This window comes from Phascolarctos cinereus, unplaced genomic scaffold (genome assembly GCF_003287225.1).
Source record: "Phascolarctos cinereus isolate Bilbo 61053 unplaced genomic scaffold, phaCin_HiC Scaffold_5;HRSCAF=322, whole genome shotgun sequence".
NCBI classification, from domain to species: Eukaryota; Metazoa; Chordata; class Mammalia; order Diprotodontia; family Phascolarctidae; genus Phascolarctos; species Phascolarctos cinereus.
The window spans coordinates 28,921,847-28,943,191 of NW_027555958.1; the positions used below are offsets into that span (position 1 = coordinate 28,921,847).

The 21,345-nt window shown below is 39.2% G+C and overlaps 1 protein-coding gene across 5 annotated transcripts in view; it reads left to right on the forward strand.

Moving 5' to 3' along the window:
* The window catches only part of ALDH3A2 (aldehyde dehydrogenase 3 family member A2), a 50,569-nt gene that overhangs the window by 7,667 nt on the left and 21,557 nt on the right, over positions 1 to 21,345 (forward strand). For all 5 annotated transcript variants that reach the window (XR_002328281.2, XM_021006930.2, XM_021006934.2 and 2 more), the window contains 3 exons: positions 2,233 to 2,441; positions 15,001 to 15,118; positions 18,884 to 19,025. Coding sequence is in view for 4 of the 5 variants with exons in the window: in XM_021006930.2 (XP_020862589.1) it covers positions 2,233 to 2,441; positions 15,001 to 15,118; positions 18,884 to 19,025 (469 nt within the window). In the remaining variant the exon portion in view is untranslated. The remainder of the gene's footprint in view (positions 1 to 2,232; positions 2,442 to 15,000; positions 15,119 to 18,883; positions 19,026 to 21,345) is intronic.

Below are 21,345 nucleotides of genomic sequence, written 5' to 3' on the forward strand. Positions count from 1 at the left end.
AGCATGGACGTATAGAGAGAGTGTAAAGAAGCTGGCACTACCCACTGCAGGCGTTGGGAAAGACTTCAGGTAGAACAAGGGCACCTAACCTAGGGTATGCAAACTGAACTTGTAAAACATATTTTGATAACTCCTTTTCCATAGAATTGGTTCCCTTTGCAATCTTGTGTATTTTATGATAAGTTTTTTCCAAATATTTTTCTGAAAGGGGTTTCTGTAGCTTTCACTAAACTGCCAAAGGGGTCCCTGACTCACAAAAACGTTAATGTGGTACAGATGAGGAAATTGAGGCAGACAGGGTGGAGTGATTTGCACATGGTCATACTGCTAGTAAGAGTCTGAGGCCAGATTTCCCCTTGCCTTTTTTACTTCCTCTTTTTTTTCTTGAAAAAATATTTGTTATATGGGATGGCTCTCTGGGAAAAGGAGAAGGATGGCTCTCTGGGAGAAACTGACTATGTGAACAATAAAAGATGTCAATACAAATTCATTTTAAGAATTAAAAAAAAAAAAAGGAAAAGGAGTGGAGAACTTCCCTGGTCTGATCAGGCCAAGGCTGGATTTCATCTGGCTCTTAGAAATGATCCCATTGCTCCCTGGGGAAGTGTTGCCATGCAGAAACCAGGCTTGGTGAATCACTCCGGTCCTGTCACTCACTGGGAACTAGCTTATCTCCGACTCTCTAAAGGTGAAGCCTTTTAAAGAGCTTGCCTAGATAAGAAACCTTACAAAGGTTAGGAGTTGACCTATAGTAACTCTCTAAAGTCCATAGGACAAGTGATAGGATTCTGTGAGGTTAAACCCTGCTGAGCCTCACCTTTTCCCTTCTTGGCAATTCCTTCTCTTCTTTCCCCATGGCCCCTGCTGGCTTTGACCTTTGACTCTTTCCCTCCTCTTTCCCTAAACCAATCATAAAATAGGAATTTAGTGTTGATTATATTTTATGGAATAGAGTTTACTGGTTATTTTAAAAGCAGGAAAGTTAAACATCTGATCTCTTTCTTGAAGGGTGCAAAGCATTATTGAGATGTTTTTGCTTTGGGTGTACATGTTAGGAGGCTGCATCCTTATCCCTGACTTAGAATATCACTAGCCTGGCTTTGCACCTTGCCTGTCCTTCCTTTACACTTCTCTTCCTTTCAGAGCCCCAGAGTTGTTACCATTTGTCTGGAGAATCACTTTTTTTTGTTTTTTTTTCTTCCCACGAGAATAATTCCTAATGGACCTGTAGGGTGCCAGTCATGGGATTTTTCTTCCTTACAATTCTGTAGCTGCAGTAGTGCCCAAGCTGACTTTTTTGGAAATAGCTTTAAAAAAAATCTTGCATTTAATAAGTGCTATTCTCTAGTGGTTTTTTTTGTTAGTTTGTTTTTAAAATTAACTCAGTTTTCCAGAGCCCAGGTTTTGGTTTTGTATTAAAATTTTTTTTTTTCCAATTAACAAGTATTTATTTCTTTTCCCTCCCAAGCTCAGCTTGGGGACACAAAACAATTGTCATGCAGTCCACTTTTGTGAGTCTTGTGTAGGCTTTACTGCCACACCAAAACTCCGAAGGACATCTGCCATGAAATAGAGCCCTAGCCCCTGAGCCAAAGTGGCATTTTATGTGCTTTGACCCAGGTCATGTTTTAAAACGTGGTTCCCTTATAAGAATGACTTCTTTTCTCCATGCCTTTGCATAGGGCACCAGGTAATCTAGTGATGTGATGTCTGAATTTCTGGGTCTTAATGAATTTCTTAAAACAGGTCCTCAGAAATACCAGCCTCTTCCTGGCAAGGTTTGCTGCCAACTTAAGAATCTTCTGACATGGTAAACTCAGTCTTTACTGAACCAGAAACAGTCAGTGCCCTCTTTTGGGTGCCTAAGCAACTGAAATGTTTTAAGAGTGTCTGGAATAAGTTCTAGATCTTTTCTTGTGTCAGGAGCCTCGTCTTGCTCTTATCTGAACTTGGAGCCTCGTGCTTCAGGGGGCCAGGAAAAGTTGGACCCAGATCTTAGTACTCTGGTCCAGGGTGCTTCCTACTCACCTGTCCTGTGTCCTGAGTCTTTGTCTGTCAGTGACAAGACAGTGACAAGAGTCTGTCTCCTTAGAATTGCTTTTGCAGCAGTGAAATTTAAAATATTTTTTAAAGCCTAATAGAATAGGAAGATATCTTTAAGAATGGGTGGATGTGGGAAGCTTGTGATCATTTGGTAACCCAATCTTGTTCTGGCTCATTTCTTCCTCTCAGGAGCTATACCAGGTTATTAATGGTGGTGTCAAGGAGACCACGGAACTTCTGAAGCAAAGATTTGACCATATTCTCTATACTGGAAGTACTGGAGTCGGGAAGATTGTCATGGAAGCTGCTGCCAAGCATTTGACTCCTGTGACTCTGGAGCTCGGAGGGAAGAGCCCATGTTACATTGATAAAGATTGTAATCTTGATATTGCTTGCAGGTGAGAGTGCCATTCATATTTATTTTCCATCAAGGGGCATTTATTCCTTTCTCCGCAGTGTCTGCTTGGACCCTAGGCCCACTGATCTTAGAATGTCACTGCTTAACTTTGAATGGTTCACTACATGAAAGGTGTCCAGAGTTCAAAAGAGTTTCCTGTTGTAATGTCTTCTAAATGTTTTGCTGGTTTTTAAGAATTAAATATCATTCAGATACTCGTTCAGAAGGAACGACAGATGTTGTATGGTCTACCCTATAGGATCCTTGACAAACGGCCGTGGAGTCTCCACATGAAGCCTTGCATGAAAGGGGGGAGTATCTTCCCTCCTGAAGCAGAACATTCAAAAGCTTAAATCTGCTTTTCTTACATTTCTTCCCTTTGTTCTTAGGATTAAGCATAGTGTGTCTGATTGCTCACCCGTGGCATCTCTCTGCATCCTTAAGGATGCCTATTGTGTTTCCCTTGGCTCTTCGTTGGGTATGATTTCAAGACCCTTTAGCATCCTGGTTGGCTTCCTCCTCACTCTTCAGTGTACACAGGTTCTTTTTTTCCTCCCCCTTTTATTATTTATTGATTTTTAACATTTAAAAAAAAAATTTTGAGTTCTAAATTCTTTTCTTCTCTTCCATTTCTTCTCTACTCATTGGAAATTTGATATCATTATATATGTGAAATCATGCAAGATGTATTTCCATATTAGCTGTGTAACAAAGAAAAAAGAAAAAAAGGCAAGAAAAACAAAGTGAACAAATTATGCTTCAGTCTGTGCTCAGACTCATCAGTTCTTTCCCTGGAGGTAGATGGATATTTTCATCGTAAGTCCTTTGGGATTGTCTCACATCATTGTATTGCTTAGAATAGCTAAGGCATTCACAATTGATACAATATTGCTGTTACTGGGTACAGTAATCTGTTCTGCTCATTTCACTTTGTATCAGTTCACATAGGTCTTCCCTGGTTTTTCATGTCTTCTAGTACAATGGCACTCCATCACAAACATATGCTACAGCCTGTTCAGCCATTCCTCAGTTGATGGGCACCCCCTCAATTTCCAATTCTTTGCCACCCAAAAGAGTTGCTATAAATATTTTTGTATGTATAGATCCTTTTCCTTTTTCTTTGATCTCTTTGGGATATAGACCTAGTAGTAGTAATATTGGGTCAAAGGAAATACACAGTCTTATAGCTCTTCGGGCATAGTTCCAAATTGCTCTCCAGAATAGTTGGATCTGTTTTTTCTCTTCCTGGTTTAGATATCAGCACCATATTTGTGTCATAAAGAAGAATTTGGTAGGACTCTTTCTTTGCCTTTTTTCCAAATAGTTTATATAGTATTGGAATTTATTATTCTTTGAATGTTTAGTAGAGTTTACTTGTGACTCCATCTGGTCTTGGGGAGCTGATTTATGGCTTGTTCAGTTTCTTTTTCTAAGATAGGGTTATTTAAGTGTTCTATTTCCTCTTCTGTTGATCTGGGCATTTTATATTTTTGTAAATATTCATTTCATTTAGATTATCAGATTTATTGGCATACAATTGGGCAAAATAACTTCTAATAAATGTTTTAATTTCATCTTTGCTGATGATGCATTCACCTTTTTTCATTTTTGATACTGGTAATTTGGCTTTCCTCCTTTTTAAAAATCAAAGTAACCAGTAGTTTATTTCTCTTATTGTTTTTCCCCCAAAATCAGCTTCTAGTTTTATTTATTAGTTTAAGTTTTTTAAACTTTCAATTTTATTAATCTCTCCTTTGAGTTTCACTATTTCCAATTTGGTGTTTAATTGGGGATTTTTTTTCCTAGTTTCTTTGATTGCGTGCCCTTGCCCAAGTTCTAAAACGTAGTCCCTAGAACTGAACACAGTACTTGATAGAGATGTGGTCTGATCCTGGCAGAGTACAACACAGATACTACCTCCTGTGTTTTGGGTGTTATGCCTCTCATTATACATTATACTCGAGTCTCAGTGCCCTTTTAAGCCTTAATAGCTTAAAACAGATGGCAAGTTTTTCAGATTTGAATACCACACAAAGCTGGAAAGGAGAACAAACATGCTGGTGGAAAAAATCCACATCCAAAGAGGTTTGGACAAGCTAGAATGAGGAGCTAATTTAATCAATTTTTAATCACTTAAAACTGCACTGAGACTTTTGGGACACCCTCTGTAATCTTAAGAGCACATTAACTGTGTGACGCACCATATTCTTCTGGCATTTCGTATTGAATAGGCAGTCTGCTTGCCCCACTTCTCTTCCCACCAGATCTTTTTCAGGAGTAGAGGGCACAGATTGTCTTTTGTCTCTCTTTGTATCCTCAGGGCTTAGTACCTAGGATATAGTAGGTGTGTAATAAATGCTTGTTGATTGACTCTCTCTGTTTGCTTTTGTGAAGTTGATTTTTGAACTTCAGTATAATAGGACCTATTCATAAATTAGCCCATCATTCTAGTTTGTCCCCCCTTTTGGATGCTGTCTTTTTCCATTAGTATTTGCTCTCCTTCCTAGCTTTGTATGATCTGCAAGTTTGATAAACTTGCTATCTGCTTAAAATCATTAATCAAAATGTTAAATAAAACCCTTATTTTTATTCAACGCCCCCAAATTGCACCCGAGATGTCTGCATCATTCCAGCGCCCCTGGGGAGGCGGTATCAGCCACTTTAGGAACCTAAGCCTTCACCACCTTACCTCATTTGAGCTCTGGTGTTCTTGATGCTGTACTCAAGGGGCTATCACGCTTTTGCATTTATTCTCATTATCTGCCTTCTCTTCATCTTTGCCTATTTTTTTAAAAAATGTAAGTTGGTTGGTGAATTCCCTGTGTATCTGCATTGGTCTCTAGACAGCACTTCCTTTCTTTTTCACTGGTGTTATTTCTGTTTACGTTTTCAACATGGCATTCATTAGACTTCCCATAACTATTGAGTCTGACTTTGCCTAAAATTTTGGGCTGTGAGGTCTTACCTCTTTTTTCTCTGAACCATTTGAAATCTCTTCTTCCCAGATTTAGGGTATGTGTCAGACTATGCCTGGATTTCCTCTTCTCTGTCACCAGTCTTAAGAGGTCAGGAATATTTCCCTTTCACACAGCCAAACCACCCCCACCCCCATTGCTCCCACTTCTTTTTTAATAATGAATGTCTCCTGACTGATCCTAGGCAGGTCAGGTCCAGAAGATTAGTTCCCCTCATCACCTCCTCCGCATTCCTTTTTATTGAACCATACCCCATCCTACTGTAATATGTCATGATTAATAAAAATTAATTCCTCCCTCTAATGATGTATGTTGAAACTCTCTTCCTCTCTGCCTCTGTGTCACACACACACACACACACACACACACACACACACACACACACACACGCCCCTACCCACCTGCTGACAAACATTCTTATATATCTGAACAGAGTTGTCTTTCTTTAAGATCCTAAAGACGTCCTGGGATTCCTGCTTAATAATTGTGCATTAGCCCCTACTGTTCTGGGACATTGAGAATTTGCATCTGGTCTGATGTCCAAAGGAAATAAATGGTTGATCCTCAATGCTGATGTTTTGGGGTGCAGGTGGAAAAAGAACATTTGACAGTTGAGTCTTACTACTAGGCAAGGTCAGCAGTTGAATGGATTGACTGGTGGGATACTTAGCTTGATCTAATCAATTTAGGAGTCCCTGCTGTAAGTGACAGCCTCTTTGCTGTGGCATTTCTGTTCCTTTGAGCATTGAACAAAATAATGACAACAATATCCTGTCAAATTCTATGTCCCCTTCCGATTTCTTTTTCTTTTTTGTGCTTTGTTGGGTTTTGTTACACTTGTTATCTTTCTATAGTCATAGCGTCACGGTATTATTCTGATCATGCTTTTCTCACTGCATCATTTCATTATAAGTCTTTAAAAATTTCTGTGTCTTCTTCATAGTTGCCATTTGTTGTGGCAAATAATTCAGCCATGCCTGAGTCATTGCATCTTTTCAATGGACATTAGGAAGCCACAATTCCTAATTGAATAAATGTTCTTCTCTAGTGTACCCTCTTTCCCCTTGATTTTTCATTTAAATCATCACTCTAGTCTCTGTTGGTCTGGAATAGAGTCAAGTACTTTGAACAAGAAAAAGAAGAGGGGCTTTAAGGTGTAGCATTTGGATTTTGTCTTCCCCTGTTGCTCTGGAGTCTTCTTCCTGAGGGCACTTCGTGGAGGTAGATATGGGCCCCTGACTGATTAGGTAAGCCTGCAGATCCTCTCACAAGGTGCTAACTTAGAGCTTAGATTCTTTTGTTTTCCTATGTCCCTTTTTCCAGGCTAGTAAGTGTGCGGTTGAGTAATGTGGCTCTTTGGGGCGTGGTTGGGCTGTCTAATCTGAAATTGTGTTTCTGCTTCCTCCTCACCACAAAAAGCATCCCTTTGGTTCACTTTTGTCTCTCCAAACTTTCAGAAGTACATAAGGCACAGGTCAGTTTCTATAGAAGAGCAAAATAGGAACAGACCACACCCCCAGAATACCAGCTGATCTGTGGGGCCCAGAGAGGACTGTTGGCCTTGCTGCGCTTGAAGGAGCCTTGGACAGAAAAGGTTCGTGTCATTGCAATGTAGTTCTGTTGCCTTGTTGGCTAAAAAAGCCATTTCTGTGGGGCTTCATGTCATGCTGTGCCCACCTACCAAAGTAAAACTGCGCTGTGCTGTGCTTTGTAGGGAGTGAAGGGAAAACCTGGGGAGAAGCAGAAGCTCACATTCTGGGCCAGAGCTCAACAGGGCAGCAAGTTTGCATGAAAAAAGTCAATAGGGAAGATCATCTCTAAGGTTTTTAAAAAAGGAAGCCATTAGATTCTTTCCTTTCTGGCAGAGCTAGAGGTTTGTGAGCATCTGTGTATGATTTACATACCAAATGTGAATTTCCTGGCTCACAGCGAACCAGTGGTTTGGACTATCCTCAGCCTGGGTGGGGTATCCACTGGTCACATTAGGCTCAGGATCATACTTTATCATGTAGCCCACTGGTGTCAGATTAAAACAGGATCACACATTGACTTAGAAAGCCACAAATTAGCATTATCTCTATTGTAGTGTATTTTTAGTTATTTTGTTAAACATTTCCCAGTTACATTTTAAAGGAGTTTTGAGTTTAACAACCCTCTTATGTAGACCACCTCCATTACTGAATTAGATCAAGAAGGATAATAGGAAACAGAGTAGAGAAATGAAACAGCTTCTAGTACCTTCTAATTTGGGTCTCTACAGCTTAGCTTCATTATCTGAAGTACAAACTTTTAGAATATCAGGGTTTGTGTTCAAATGAAAATATAGAAATCTTACATGGTATGAACAGCTTACTTGAAAAATACTTGCACATATAAGTAGCTGGCCTAGGGTGAGGGGAGGGGGTATCCCCCTCAGACATAGCTTGACAAGTCACTGAAATCCCGCTGACACTGCCCAGCAGACCCCTAGGTCATGGTCATGAGAGAAGCATTCTCCAGTATGCCAGGGAGGCAGCAGTCACTGGTTCTGCAGTGAGGGAGGCACATCCCCTGAGCCATCAACAATCTTCTATCTTGCTTTTTGCCAGGCAGCCAGCATGGCTGCTCAAATAGAATTGTACTTGATGTGGGCTAGTCCTAATGTGAGGCTGGCCCTGTTGATGTGGGAACCTAATCATCTCTTTGTTTCTTTTTCTTTTTTCTCTTTCTTTCCTTTTTTTTTTTGGGTGAGGCAGTCAGGGTTAAGTATTACACAGCTAGTTAAGTGTCTGAGGTCGGATTTGAACTCAGGTCCTCCTGATTCCAGGGCCAGTGCTCTATCTACTGTGCTGCCTAGCTGCCCCATCTCTTTGTTTCAAAGGGAACATTTGGGCCAAGTTCCAACAAAGGATTTTGAAAACATAAGCTTTTTGTCATTTGGGGATCCCCTGGATTCAGCAGATATGTTTTTCAAAAACATTTTTAATAAATTTTTCCCAATTGCATGTAAAAATAATGTTTAACATTCATTTTTAAAAATTTTGAGTTCCCAATTATCTCCTTGTCTCCCTTTCCCCCGCCAACACAGTAAGCAATTTGATGTAGGTTATACTTACACAGTCATGCAAAACGTATTTCCATATTAGTCATGTTATAGAAGAAAACACATTCACTCTCCCCCCAAGCCCCCCCCACAAAGAAAATGAAACATAGTATGCTTCAGTCTGCATTCAGGTGCCATCAGTTATTTCTGTGGATATGGATAGCATTTTGTCATCATGAGTCCTTTGGAATTGTCTTGAATCATTGTATTGCGGAGAATAGCTAAGTCATTTACCATCGATCATCATACAAGATTGCTGTTACTGCGTATAATGTTCTGGTAATGCTCACTTTACTTTGTGTCAGTTCATACAAGTCTTTCCAGATTGTTGTGAAATCATCCTGCTCATCATTTCTTATACTGCAGTAGTATTCCGTCACAATCATATACCACAGCTTGTTCAGCCATTGCCCAGTTGATGAACATCCCTTCAAGTTCCAATGCTTTGCCACCACAAAAAGAGGTGCTATAAATATTTTTGTTCATCTAAGTCTTTTTTCCCTTTTTTTGGATCTTGGATCTCTTTGGGATAGAGACCTAGCAGTGATGTTGCTGGGTCAAAGGGTATGTATAGTTTTGTAGCCCTTTGGGCATAGTTCTAAATTGCTCTCAGAATGGTTGGATCGGTTCACAGCTCCACCAACAGTGCATTAGTGTCCCAGTATTCCCACATCCCCTCCAGTATTTCTCATTTTTCTTTTCTGTCATACTAGCCAATCTGATAGGTGTGAGGTGGTATGTCAGAGTTGTTTTAATTTGCATTTCTCTACTCAATAGTGGTTTAGAGCACTTTTCGTATGACGATTTGATAGCTTTGGCCTTTTCTGTCTGAAACTGCCTGTTCATCTCCTTTGACCATTTATCAATTGAGGAATGATGACTTATAGTCTTATAAATTTGACTCAGTTCTCTATGTGTTTGAAAAATGAGGCCTTTATCAGAGATACTTGCTGTAAAAATTTTTTCCCAACTCTCTGCTTTCCTCTTGGCTGCATTGTTTTCCTTTGCAAAACCCTTTTAATTTAATGTAATCAAAATTATCCATTTAATCTCATAATGATCTCTTGTTTGATTGTAAGTCCTTCCCTTATCCATAAATCTGACAAGTAAACTATCCCAGGCTCTCCTAATTTACCCATTGTATCATCCTTTATGTTGAAATCATATGCCCATTTTAATCTTATCTTGGTATTTGGTATGACATGTTGGTCTGTACCTAGCTTCTGCCAAGCTGCTTTCTAGTTTTCCCAGAAGTTTTTGTCAAATAGTGAATTCTTGTCCCCAAGGCTTGATCTTTGGGTTTATCAAACACTGGATTGCTATGATCATTTACAACTGTGTACTGCGTACCTAATCTATTCCACTGACCCACCACTCATTTCTTAGTCAGTACTAGATTGTTTTGATAATAACCACTTTGTAATACAGTTTGTGATCTGATGCTGCTAAGCCACCTTCCTTCACATATTTTTTTCATTAATTCTCTTGATATTCTTGACCTTTTGTTCTTCTAGATGAATTTTATTATTATTTCTTCTAGCTCAATAAAATAGTTTTTTGGTGGTTTGATTAGTATAGCACTATGTAAATTAATTTTGGTAGAATTCTCATTTTTATTATATTGGCTTAGCCTACCTGTGAGTAATTGATATTTCTCCAGTTGTGTAGATCTGACTTTATTTATATGGAAAGCGTTTTGTAATTGTGTTTATATAGTTCCTGGGTTTGTCTTGGCAGGTAGAACCCCAAGTATTTTATAATGTCTATAGTTATTTTAAATGAAATTTCTCTATCACTTACTGCTGAATTTTGTTGGTAATATATAGAAATGCTTGTGACTTTTATGGACTTGTTTTATATCCTACAGCTTTGCTAAAGTTATTAATTATTTCAACTAGATTTTTAGTTGATTCTGTAGGATTCTCTAAGTATACTATCATGTCATTTGCAAACAGTGATGGTTTTGTTTCCTCATTGCCTATGCTAATTCCTTCAATTTCTTTTTCTTGTCTAATTGCTATAGCTAACATTTCTAGTACAATATTGAATAATAGTGATGATAATGGACATCTTGCTTCAACTCTGATCTTACTGGAAAAGCTTCTAGCTTAATCCCATTACAGGTAGTGTTTACTGGTGATTTTAGATAGACAAGACTTATCATTTTGAGGAAAACTTAATTTATTCCTACACTCTCTAGTGTTTTTAATAGGAGTGGGTGTTGTATTTTTTCAAAAGCCTTTTCTGCGTCTGTTGAGATAATCATATGATTTCTGTTGATTTTGTTATTGATATGCCATATGTTATTGATATGCTGATAGTTTTCCTAATATTGAACTAGTCCTGCATTCCTGGCATAAATCCCAACTGGTCATAGTGTAGGATCCTTGTGGTACAGTGCTAATCTCCTTGCAAGTATTCCAATTAAAATTTTTGCATCAGTGTTCATTAGGGAAATTGGTGTATTCTGTACTTTTCTTTTTCTATTTTCACTCTTTCTGGTTTAGTTATCAGTCCCATATTTGTATCACAATGAGGAATTTGGTAGGACTCCTTCTTTGCCTTTTTTCCAAATAGTTTTATGTAGTATTGGAATTAATCATTCTTTCTTTTTCTTTTTTCAGCCAAAGACAAGGTTTATTAGAAAATCTGTCATATTGGTTAGACTCTTAAGGAATCTAAGCATTTGTATAACCAATGCAAGTGGGCCAGATTTTAAGAATCTGAGCAGTGGCTAGATTTTAAGCATCTGAGCACCTTAATGGAGACAAGATGGACCTTATACACAGAAAGACTGTGGGAGAGATCTAGGAGTGGCCAAGTAGTCTATAAGGGACTGTGAGGTAATAGAATGCCAGGAACCTGGACCATGGCCAAGGGAGAATGGAGCCTAGATAGGATTAAGGGTGACAAGTGGCCAGGGGCCATGGTGAGGTGAGACAATGGAGGACTTGGCTAGGTTAAGGGTTGATAGGATCGTAGCCTCAGGCAAAATTTGGCCATGTGGGAAAGTCCAGGGTTTTTCCTTTTTGGGGTCCAGATCCCATCCTCATCATTCCCCACTCAATCATTCTTTAAATGTTTGGTAGAGTTCACTGGTGAATCCCTCTGACCCTGGGTATTTTTTGCTTAGGGAGTTCATTGATGGCTTGTTCAATTTCTTTTTCTGATTTGGGGTTAGGTATTCTATTTCCTCTTTTGCTAATCTGAGCAATTTTTATTTTTGTAAATATTCATCCATTTCACTTAGATTGTCAGATTTATTTTAACATAATTGGGCAAAATAGCTCCTAATAATTGCTTTAATTTCCTCTTCATTTGTGGTGAATTCACCCTTTTCATTTTTGATACTGGTAGTTTTATTTTCTTCTTTCTTTTTTTTAAATCAAATTAACCAATGGTTTATCTATTTTATTTTATTTTTCATAAAACCGGCTCCTAGCTTTATTTATTCAATTGTTTTTTCTTACATTCACTTTTATTAATCTGTCCTTTGATTTTCACTATTTCCAATTTAGTATTTAATTAGGGATTTTTAATTTATTCTTTTTCTAGTTTTTTTTAGTTTCATGCCCAGTTCATTGATCTGCTCTTTCACTATTTTATTTATGTAAGTATTTAGAGATATAAATTTTCCCCTAAGTATTGCTTTGGCTGTGTCCCATAAATTTTGGTATGTTGTCATTCTCTTTAATGAAATTATTATTTCTGTAATTTGTTCTTTGACCCCCCACTCATTCTTTAGAATTAAATTGTTTAGTTTTCAGTTAATTTTTAATCTACCTTTTCATGGGCCTTTATTGAATGTCATTTTTATTGCATTATGATATGAAAGGGATATATTTAATATTTCTGTTATCAGCATTTGGTTATGAGGTTTTTATGCCCTAATGCCTGGTCAATTTTTTGTGTAGGTGCTATGTACCACTGAAAAAGGTATCAATTCTTTTCTATTCCCATTCAGTTTTCTTAAGAGATCTATCAAATCTAACTTTCCTAAAATTCTATTACTTCCTTAATTTTTTTCTTCTTTATTTTGTGGTTAAATTTATATAGTTCTGAGAGGGGAAAGTTGAGATCCTCCACTAGTATAGTTTTACTATTCCTTCTTGTAACTCATTTAACTTCTTTAAAACTCTGGATGAACCATTTGGTGGATATATGTTTAGTATTGATATTACTTCATTGTCTATAGTACCTTTTAGCAAGATGTAATTTTCTTCCTTATCTCTTTTAATTAGATCTGTTTTGGGGGCAGCTAGGTGGCGCAGTGGATAAAGCACTGGCCCTGAAGTCAGGGCCTGAGTTGAACTTGAGTTCAAATCCAGCCTCAGACCAAGCAGTTGACACTTACTAGCTGTGTGACCCTAGGCAAGTCACTTAACCCTAATTGCCTAAAAAAAGAAAAGAAAATCAGATTTTCTGGTCAGCTGTTTTCATCAGAAATGCTTGAAAGTCCTCTGTTTCATTAATATCCATTTTTCTCCCTGAAGGATTATATTCGTTTTCACTGGGTAGGTGATTCTTAGTTATAATCCTAGCTCATTTGCCTTCTGGAATATTATATTTCAAGCCCTCTGATCCTTTAATGTAGAAGCTACTAAATTCTGTGTAATCCTGTCTGTGGCTCCACAATATTTGAATTGCTTCTTTCTGGCTGCTTGCGGCATTTTCTACTTGACTTGAGAGTTCTGGAATTTGGCTATAATATTCCTGGGAGTTTTAATTTTGGAATTTCTTTCAGGAGGTGATAGATGAATTCTTTATACTTCCATTTTACCCTCTATTTGTAGGATATCAGGACAGTTTTCCTTAATAATTTCTTGAAAGATGCTGTCCAGGCTCTTTTTATGATCATGGCTTTCAAGTAGTCCAGTAATTCTCTCCTTGATCTCTTTTCCAGGTCAGTTGTTTTTCCAATGAGATATTTCACTTTTTTTTGCATTTTTTTCATTCTTTTGATTTTGTTTTATTGTTTCTTGATGTCTCATGGAGTCATTAGTTTGTACCTGCCCAATTCTAATTTCTTCAATGAGCTTTTGTACTTCCTTTTCCATTTGGGCAATTCTAATTTCTAAGGAGTTTTCTTCAGCAAATTTTTATATATCTTTTTCCGTTTTTTGTGCTTCCTTTATCAAGCTGTTGACTCTTTTTTCATGATTCTCATGCATTACTCACTTTTCTTTTCCCAATTTTTCTTATACCTTTCTTATTTGATTTTTTGAGCTTTTCCAGGAATTCTTTTTTCAGCCTGAGACTAATTCACATTTTTCTTTGTGGCTTTACATGTAGGTGTTTTGACATTGTTGTCCTTTTCTGAGTTTATGCTTTGATCTGCTCTGTCACCATAGTAACTTTCTATGGTCAAGTTCTTTTTTTCTTTTCTTTTCCTTCCTTCCTTCCTTCCTTCCTTCCTTCCTTCCTTCCTTCCTTCCTTCCTTCCTTCCTTACTTCCTTCATTCCTTCCTTCCTTCCTTCCTTCCTTTCTTTCTTTCTTTCTTTCTTCCTTCCTTTCCTTTCTTTCCTTTCTTTCTTTCCTTTTCTCATTTTTCTACCCTATTTCTTTACTTAACTATGTTAAGTTGGGTTCTGCTCTTGGGGTAGAGAAGGCACTCTCCCAAGCTTCAGGTTTTTCACGCTCTGTTTTCAGAACTAATTCTAGGGACCTATACGTTTTGAGTTCTTCCAAGGTGGTGTGATCTAAGGAGAAGCGTGGTCGCTGCTCTCCTGGCATGTGCCCTGGTCTGTGACCAACCACAAGTACTCGTTTCTACCCTACAGCTGTGGTTAGGATTCCTGCTTCCCTGTGACTGCATGCTCTTGTGTGCTAGTGTTTCTCCTCACCCTGAGTCTGCAACCCAGATCTGAGTGTGACCCAGATTTCCTGCACCCAGTGCCAGCAAAGTATCCTTTGTCATCTCCTTCTGACCAATTGTCCAGCCCCCTTACTATCTATGGGCTTAGAGCTCTAGGAGCTTCTGCTGTTGATTCATTTGGCCCCAACGCCTGCACGGATGTGCTGGGACAGGAGCTGCTGCTGGCCCTCAGTGAGTCCTGTGCTGGACTGCGCTCCACTCTCACCTCAGTGAGACAGACCTTTCCTGTCGACGTTCCAAGTTGTCTTGGACTGGAAAATGGTTTCACCCTGTCCTTTTGTAGGTTCTATCACTCCAGAATTTGTTTTGAATTGTTATTTTAAAGTTTTTTGGAAGGGAATTTGAGAGTGCTTAGGCAAGTTCCTGCCTTATTCCACCATCTTCTGTGCAGATATATTCTATGATGCTGAGATTATTGGCAGCTGTTTCCATTAACAGAGATAATTGAGAACTGTCTCCATTCTGTGATAAGGCACAGAGTCTGGTTGTGAAGGAGAGATTATTTGTTCAGTACTATATTTCTTCTTCCCTGTGGCAATTTACAAATGAATTCCTTGAATAACAACAAGAAACCAAGAGAGGGTGATTTTAATATAGTTATCTCATCTTGCTTCTTATTTTCTTCAGACGTGTCACCTGGGGGAAGTATATGAACTGTGGTCAGATCTGCATTGCTCCAGACTACATTCTTTGTGAGCCGTCCCTCCAGAGTCAGATTGTGGAGAGGATAAAGGAAACTGTGAGGGTGAGTGAAGACTCAGTATTATCAGAGAGTTTCTTACTTGGCTTTATTAGAATTGCCATTTGCATAAGATAAACATGTCACATAACTAGCCATGGCTTCGGTGTTAATGGTTAATCTACAAATTCCAGCTATATACTCAATGTTTATTGACCCATTTATTATTTTACCTGGTGTAGATCTATCCTCCCCTCTCTGTTACCTGTTCTCTGATGTATAAATCATTACCTTCCTCTTCTGCCCTCTATAAAATTCCACTGTTTACATCTAGCTTATGTAACCAAAATCTGTAGACTGTAGCATAAGACTACTACTCAGGGCCCACTGGTTTTTATATACGGTGGGTCTATGCTGTGATATATGACACATGTATGTATGTGTGTGTGTGTAATAAACCCGTTTTTGCATGTCTCTGTGTATTGATAAATATGATTGGAAGCATGGGGGGGTGTAGGGCGGGCTGGATGATGAGAAAGGGTCATCCTCATGTTCTCCTTTCCTGTCTTGGTCTCAGTGATTACTCACCCCATTTGAACAATTCCAGTGAAAGATTGTCGAATGATGGTCATTGCCATCTAGCTAAAAGAAACAACCTGACAATTTAATCTTTTTTTTGGGGGGGGGGGCTGAATTAAGTGATCGGTCCAGTAGTGCTCAATCTACTGTAATTCCCTTATTAGTAATATTAGTGGGCAGGTGATTGGTGAGCGAGCGCATGCTATTATGCAGATGGCAAACTGTCAGACTGACTCGCACGTGTGAGCCAGTGATTACCGAGCCCTTTGGAATTGATCCCAGCTGTCTGATAGTGATCACTCTTTAAAAGTAACAAATCACACTTAGTGCAGCACTCCAAGGGCTGATGGTTCTGCTCCTGTGGGCACTCCCCCACAGGTGCAGAGTGCAGCCCTCTATACCTGAGCAGAAGGTCTTTGTGAGTTACTGTGGCTGAAACATTCCTTGCTTTGCAGCCAACCTGGGGCCAGGCTTTTCCACACTGAACCTTTGACAGCTGACTTAGAGAGGCCTTCATAGGGGGTGTGGGCCCGCCCTGTTGGTGTACTGAATCCTTGTCTCCTGCATGACACAGAGGTGCAGTCTTTATTTTGCTGTGTGTCATTTACTTATTAAAGTGAATTAAAAATACTAGAGAATTTTGAGAAGTTTGGTGATAACTCTTAAGATCATTTGAGAGACCCCGACATGTCATAGAACTGGGATGGGAACCACAGATGTAAACACACTCTATCTCAGACAGCATCAGTTGTGTGCAGAATACTGGACCTGTTACTCTGGAGAGTTCATTTAGTAATCATTCAGGAGATATTTGGAATTTTCCTTGCCACTGAAGAAACCAAAGGGCATTCTCTTGACAGGAAGATCACCATGAGTGAAGGCAGAGATGAGGGAATTAACAGGAAATGTTGAGAGGGGCTGCTGAGGAGACTGACCTAGCTAGAAAGGAGAGCTTATGTTAGAGGGGACCATATAAAGATGGAGTTAGATGAGAAAGTGTTGGTGTCCTCTGAATACTGTTTGGACTTTATCTGCTAGGTAATATAGCGAACTTGTGGGTTCCTCATTTGGGAATGAAAGTGACATTTCAGGAAGAGGAATCTAATCTGGTAGCAGAGTTCAAGATAAACCATAGACAGAAGCTGTTGGGATGCTGTTGAGTAATCTGAGCCTAAATTGCTGAAGGCCTGGGCTAGGTGGTTATGGAGCTGGAAAGGAGGGAGCAAATGACTTCACCAAACTAGTTTCGTCTGCTTTGTAGCTTCAGGAGTCACTTCTATGTGAATCATTCCCAAATCTCGATTTTTTACCTCCACTATCTCCCCAGTGTCAGTCTCATATTACAACTGCCTGTTTTCTCTACCTAGGTGTCTCACCAATACCTCCAACTCAACACATCCAGAAAAACACCTTTTCCCTTCAGAAAATCTGTGCTTCCCCAAAACGTGTCTCTTTCTGTTGTTGGTACCACTGTCTTCCCAGCTTTCCAAGGCATCTTGGACTCTTCTCTTTCCCTCACCTCCCACTATCCTGTATCAGTCATCTTCTTCAGTCAGTTCTACCTCCTCAATACACCTTGCCTCTGGCTCCTCTACATTCCTACTCCCGGAGCCCCACTTCTCTTCATGCCCAGACTATGGGAATGGTTTCTTGTCCTCCTTCTTGAGGACAGACTTCACATAGCTCTCCGTGTAATCTTCCTGTTGTACTGTTCCTATCAGTGACCTGTTCCAAAACCTCCAATGGCTTCCAGTCAGTTATTCAATAAAGTATAAATTCCAGATCCTGGTGTTTCAGACTCTCTAAAATGTGGCTTCAAGCTACCTTTCCAGCCTTAATCTCATTCGTTACAGCTTTCACATTCTCTACATTTCAGTCAAATGGTCAGGTGCACCCACCTCCCCTCCCCCCACTTGTCCTGCCCTTCTCCTCTTTCGGGGTGGGGGGAGGCGCAGAACAAGGGGTGTCAAGATTCCCTCCCGCTTAGAGCTGATTCTCTGGCACTTTCCTTCTTCATCTGTGGAAGTTTCTTTTTTCCCTCAAAACCTAACTCAGGTGCTAACTCCTCCACTGAGCCTTCCCTCATAGCCCTATTCCCCCACCCCCTGCAACTGAAAGTGTTCTTTCCATCAGGTTTCTCTTAATGCTTGGCCTTGACCTACCTTAGCACTTCTCACCATTTCCCTTGCAGCAGAGTTCTTGGCACACATGTTCCCTCCCTCTCAAGAACACTCTCTTTCCTGCATTATCCCATTGTGCTCCTCTTCACATAGTCTACATTCTGACCAACATTAACTCCTGTCTGCCCTTTCCTGTCTCTTTCTGAAATGTGGGGAACTTGAGGAGAGATGCCACATTGAAGGCAGAAAGTGAGTCAGATTTGTTATTGTGGTTCCATTTGTTTCGCTTTGTTAACTTGATTCCTGTTTTCTTTTCCTGTACTTGGCAGGGGGGAGGGGTGTGTGTGTGTGTGTGTGTGTGTGTGTGTGTGTGTGTGTGAGACACCATGAATGACTTCAGGCTCTTCCCACAGAAATGAGAGGTTGTGGAAATTGGGGTCTACAGGCTATGTGAAGACTTGGGTCATCATTTCATGGCAGTCTTGGAGCATGTAGATCTCTAACATTGTAGTTCCCCTGTGCTTATAAGTAGGGAGATTCTTTGGGAACCTCTGTTTTTCCATACTTGGGGACCCATTGCTTCTCACAAAGTAGATAACAAAATTTGAGACCCTTAACTTCTGTCTTCATGGAGGTGTCTGAAAGCAGAAGAAAGGTACAAAATGGCTGCAGCTCTTTAGCGTCAATGATATTCATGGACTTTGATCGATGGGGTATCCTCACTGTATGATGTGAGGAGATTGATTCCTTTGGACTGTGATTGTATATATGGTTGTGTAGGGAAGGCTGAAGAGCCTAAAAATTAGGACTGTCTCTTGGCTGGCATGTCTGAAGTGCCAGTCTTCTCTTGGGCACCCTGGGTAAAGACAACATGCAATACCTGAGTAATTTTTACCATCTCTGGGCTTTTCCTCTTCCATCTATGGGACTTGATCCAAAACAATGACCTTTCAGAACCCCATCCATAACAATCATTTAGCCAGAGATAATACAAATAAGTCATATGGAGCTATGGGCAGAAATGTGAGGATGATTTGGGAAGCAAGGTGGGTTCCTGACCTGGGTGTGTTCTGAGTTCTTCAAATTAATTGGTGGAATTATGAGTCTAAGTACATTTAATTATTTTAAATAGGAATTCTATGGTGAAGAAATAAAAAAGTCTCCTGATTATGAAAGGATCATCAACCTGCATCATTTTAAAAGGGTGACAAGTTTACTCGAAGGACAAAAGATAGCTTTTGGCGGGGAGACGGACGAGGCTACACGATACATAGGTATTTTACTTTTTTTTGATATGGGAGATGATGGTTTATTAGTTTATATACCTGTGAATACTATTTTTGATTATTTAATTTTTTTAAGCCTTGACTGTAATGACTAATAAATACTGGTGTAAGTGAGTTATTCAGTTTGTTTGAGAGTGAGTGGTATGGTCTGAACCTGTGGTTTTATTTAGGTGGGAAATTCTGGGTGTAAACACTGTCCTTACTAGTGGAGACTGGCACTTGTCTTTGCCTTAGAGAGTTCCCTGTAGCCTTGAGAGTTCATGAGACTTCTTCATGGTCATACAGTCAGTACGTATCAAAGGCAAGACTTGACCTCAGGTCTTCCTGACTCCAAGGCTGGGACACCAATGCACAGCTCCTCTGTTTTCAGCTTCTTCCCTATAACTACAACTTAAATCAATTGTACTCTCTCAAAGTTTATTTTTATTTGTTGCCTGGTGTTGGCTTTATAACAACCCTGGGAGGAAGGTAGGATGAGTAGAATTGCTCTTATTCTGGCACATGAGAAAAATCACAAAAAAGGGATGGAAGCCTCTGGCCAGGGATTGGCAGAATTGTTCCAGAAACGGTTTATTGGTTCATTATTGCCAACTTTGTTTTTTTACCTCTGAAGAACCAGGTGGCACTTCGGTTTGGCCAAGAGGCTGCCAAAATATCCTTTCTTATTCCCTTCTGACAGCAGTGAATGACCGTAGTAACTTTGTATTTGACAAGTGTAAAGATTTAAGTTTGGGGAATAAGAATTAATTATTTTGTAAAAATTGTTGGGAAAGCTGGAAAGCAGTTTGGCAGAAACTGGGCATAGACTAGTATCTTACACCATTTACCACGATAAGGTCAAAATGTGTTCACAACCTAGATATAAAGGGAGATACTACAAGAAAATTTGAAGAAGATGGAACATATTACTTATCAGACTTATGGATAGGTGAATAATTTATGAATAAACAAGAGAAAGAGAGCATTGGGAGGTGTAAAATGGATAATTTCAATTATATTAAATTAAAAAGAATTTGTACAAATAAAACCAATGTAGCCAAGAGCAGAAGGAAAGAAGAAAGTTAGGAAAAAACTTTTTTATAGGCAGTTTCTCAGATAAAGGTCTTATACCTTAAATATATAAAGAAATTTGTCAAATCTGTAAGAGTACAAGTCATTCTCCAATTGATAAGTAGTCAAAGGATATGAACAGGCAGTTTTCTGATAAAGAAATCAGAACAATTTATAGTCATATGAAAAAATGCTCAAAATCATTATTAATTAGAGAAATGCAAATTAAAACAATCTTGAGATATCATTTTACACCTATCAGATTGGCTAAAATGATAGGGAAAGCAACAAATTTTGGGGGGCGTGTGGAAAAATTGACGCATTAATTCATTATTAGTGGAATTGTGAACTAATACAACCATTTTGGAAAGCAATTTGGAATTATGGCCAAGAGTTATAAAACTGCCTATCCTCTTTGACCCAGCAACACCACTGTTAGGTCTGTTGCCCAAGATGATTAGGGAGAAAGGAAAAGAACCTATATGTTCTAAAATATTTACGGCAGCTCTCTTTGTGGTGGCAAAGAACTGGAAACTGAGGGGTGCCTATCAATTGGGGAATGACTATAAACAAGCTGTGGCGTATGATTGTGATGGAATTCTGTTGTGCTGTAACAAATGATGAGCTGGATGATTTTAGTGAAACATGAAAAGACTTGCATGGGGGGCACCTAAGTGGCGCAGTGGATAGAACACTGGCCCTGAAGTCAGGAGGACCTGAGTTCAAACTCGGTCTCAGACCAAACACTTGACACTTACTAGCTGTGTGACCCTGGGCAAGTCACTTAACCCCAACTGCCTTAAAAAAAAAAAGGAAAAAAAAGGAAAAGACTTGCATGAAATAATGAAGAGCAAAATGAGCAGAACCAAGAGAACATTGTATATAGTTAACAGCAATATTGTTTTGAGTGACCAAGTCATTTTGACTATTATAAATACCCAGATTAACCAAAAAGGCCCTATGAAGGATGATGCTGTGTGTATCCAGAGAAAGAACTGATAAATAGAAGTATGCATAGTATGGTTTTACATATGTGTCTAACGGTGGCCATCTTTGGGGGGAGCAAGTTACATGATAACTTTATTATATATTTAGAGGGAAAAGCAAGTTGCACACAATAGATTTGCAATCCTCTTTTTTTCTATTCTACTTTTTATGGGAAATGCTTGTTTTATTAAATTCAGAATTAAAAAAAAATTTTTTTTAAAGCCTTCTGAGCTAGTTGTGACATTTGGCCTTGTTGAGCTGAGGCATCAGA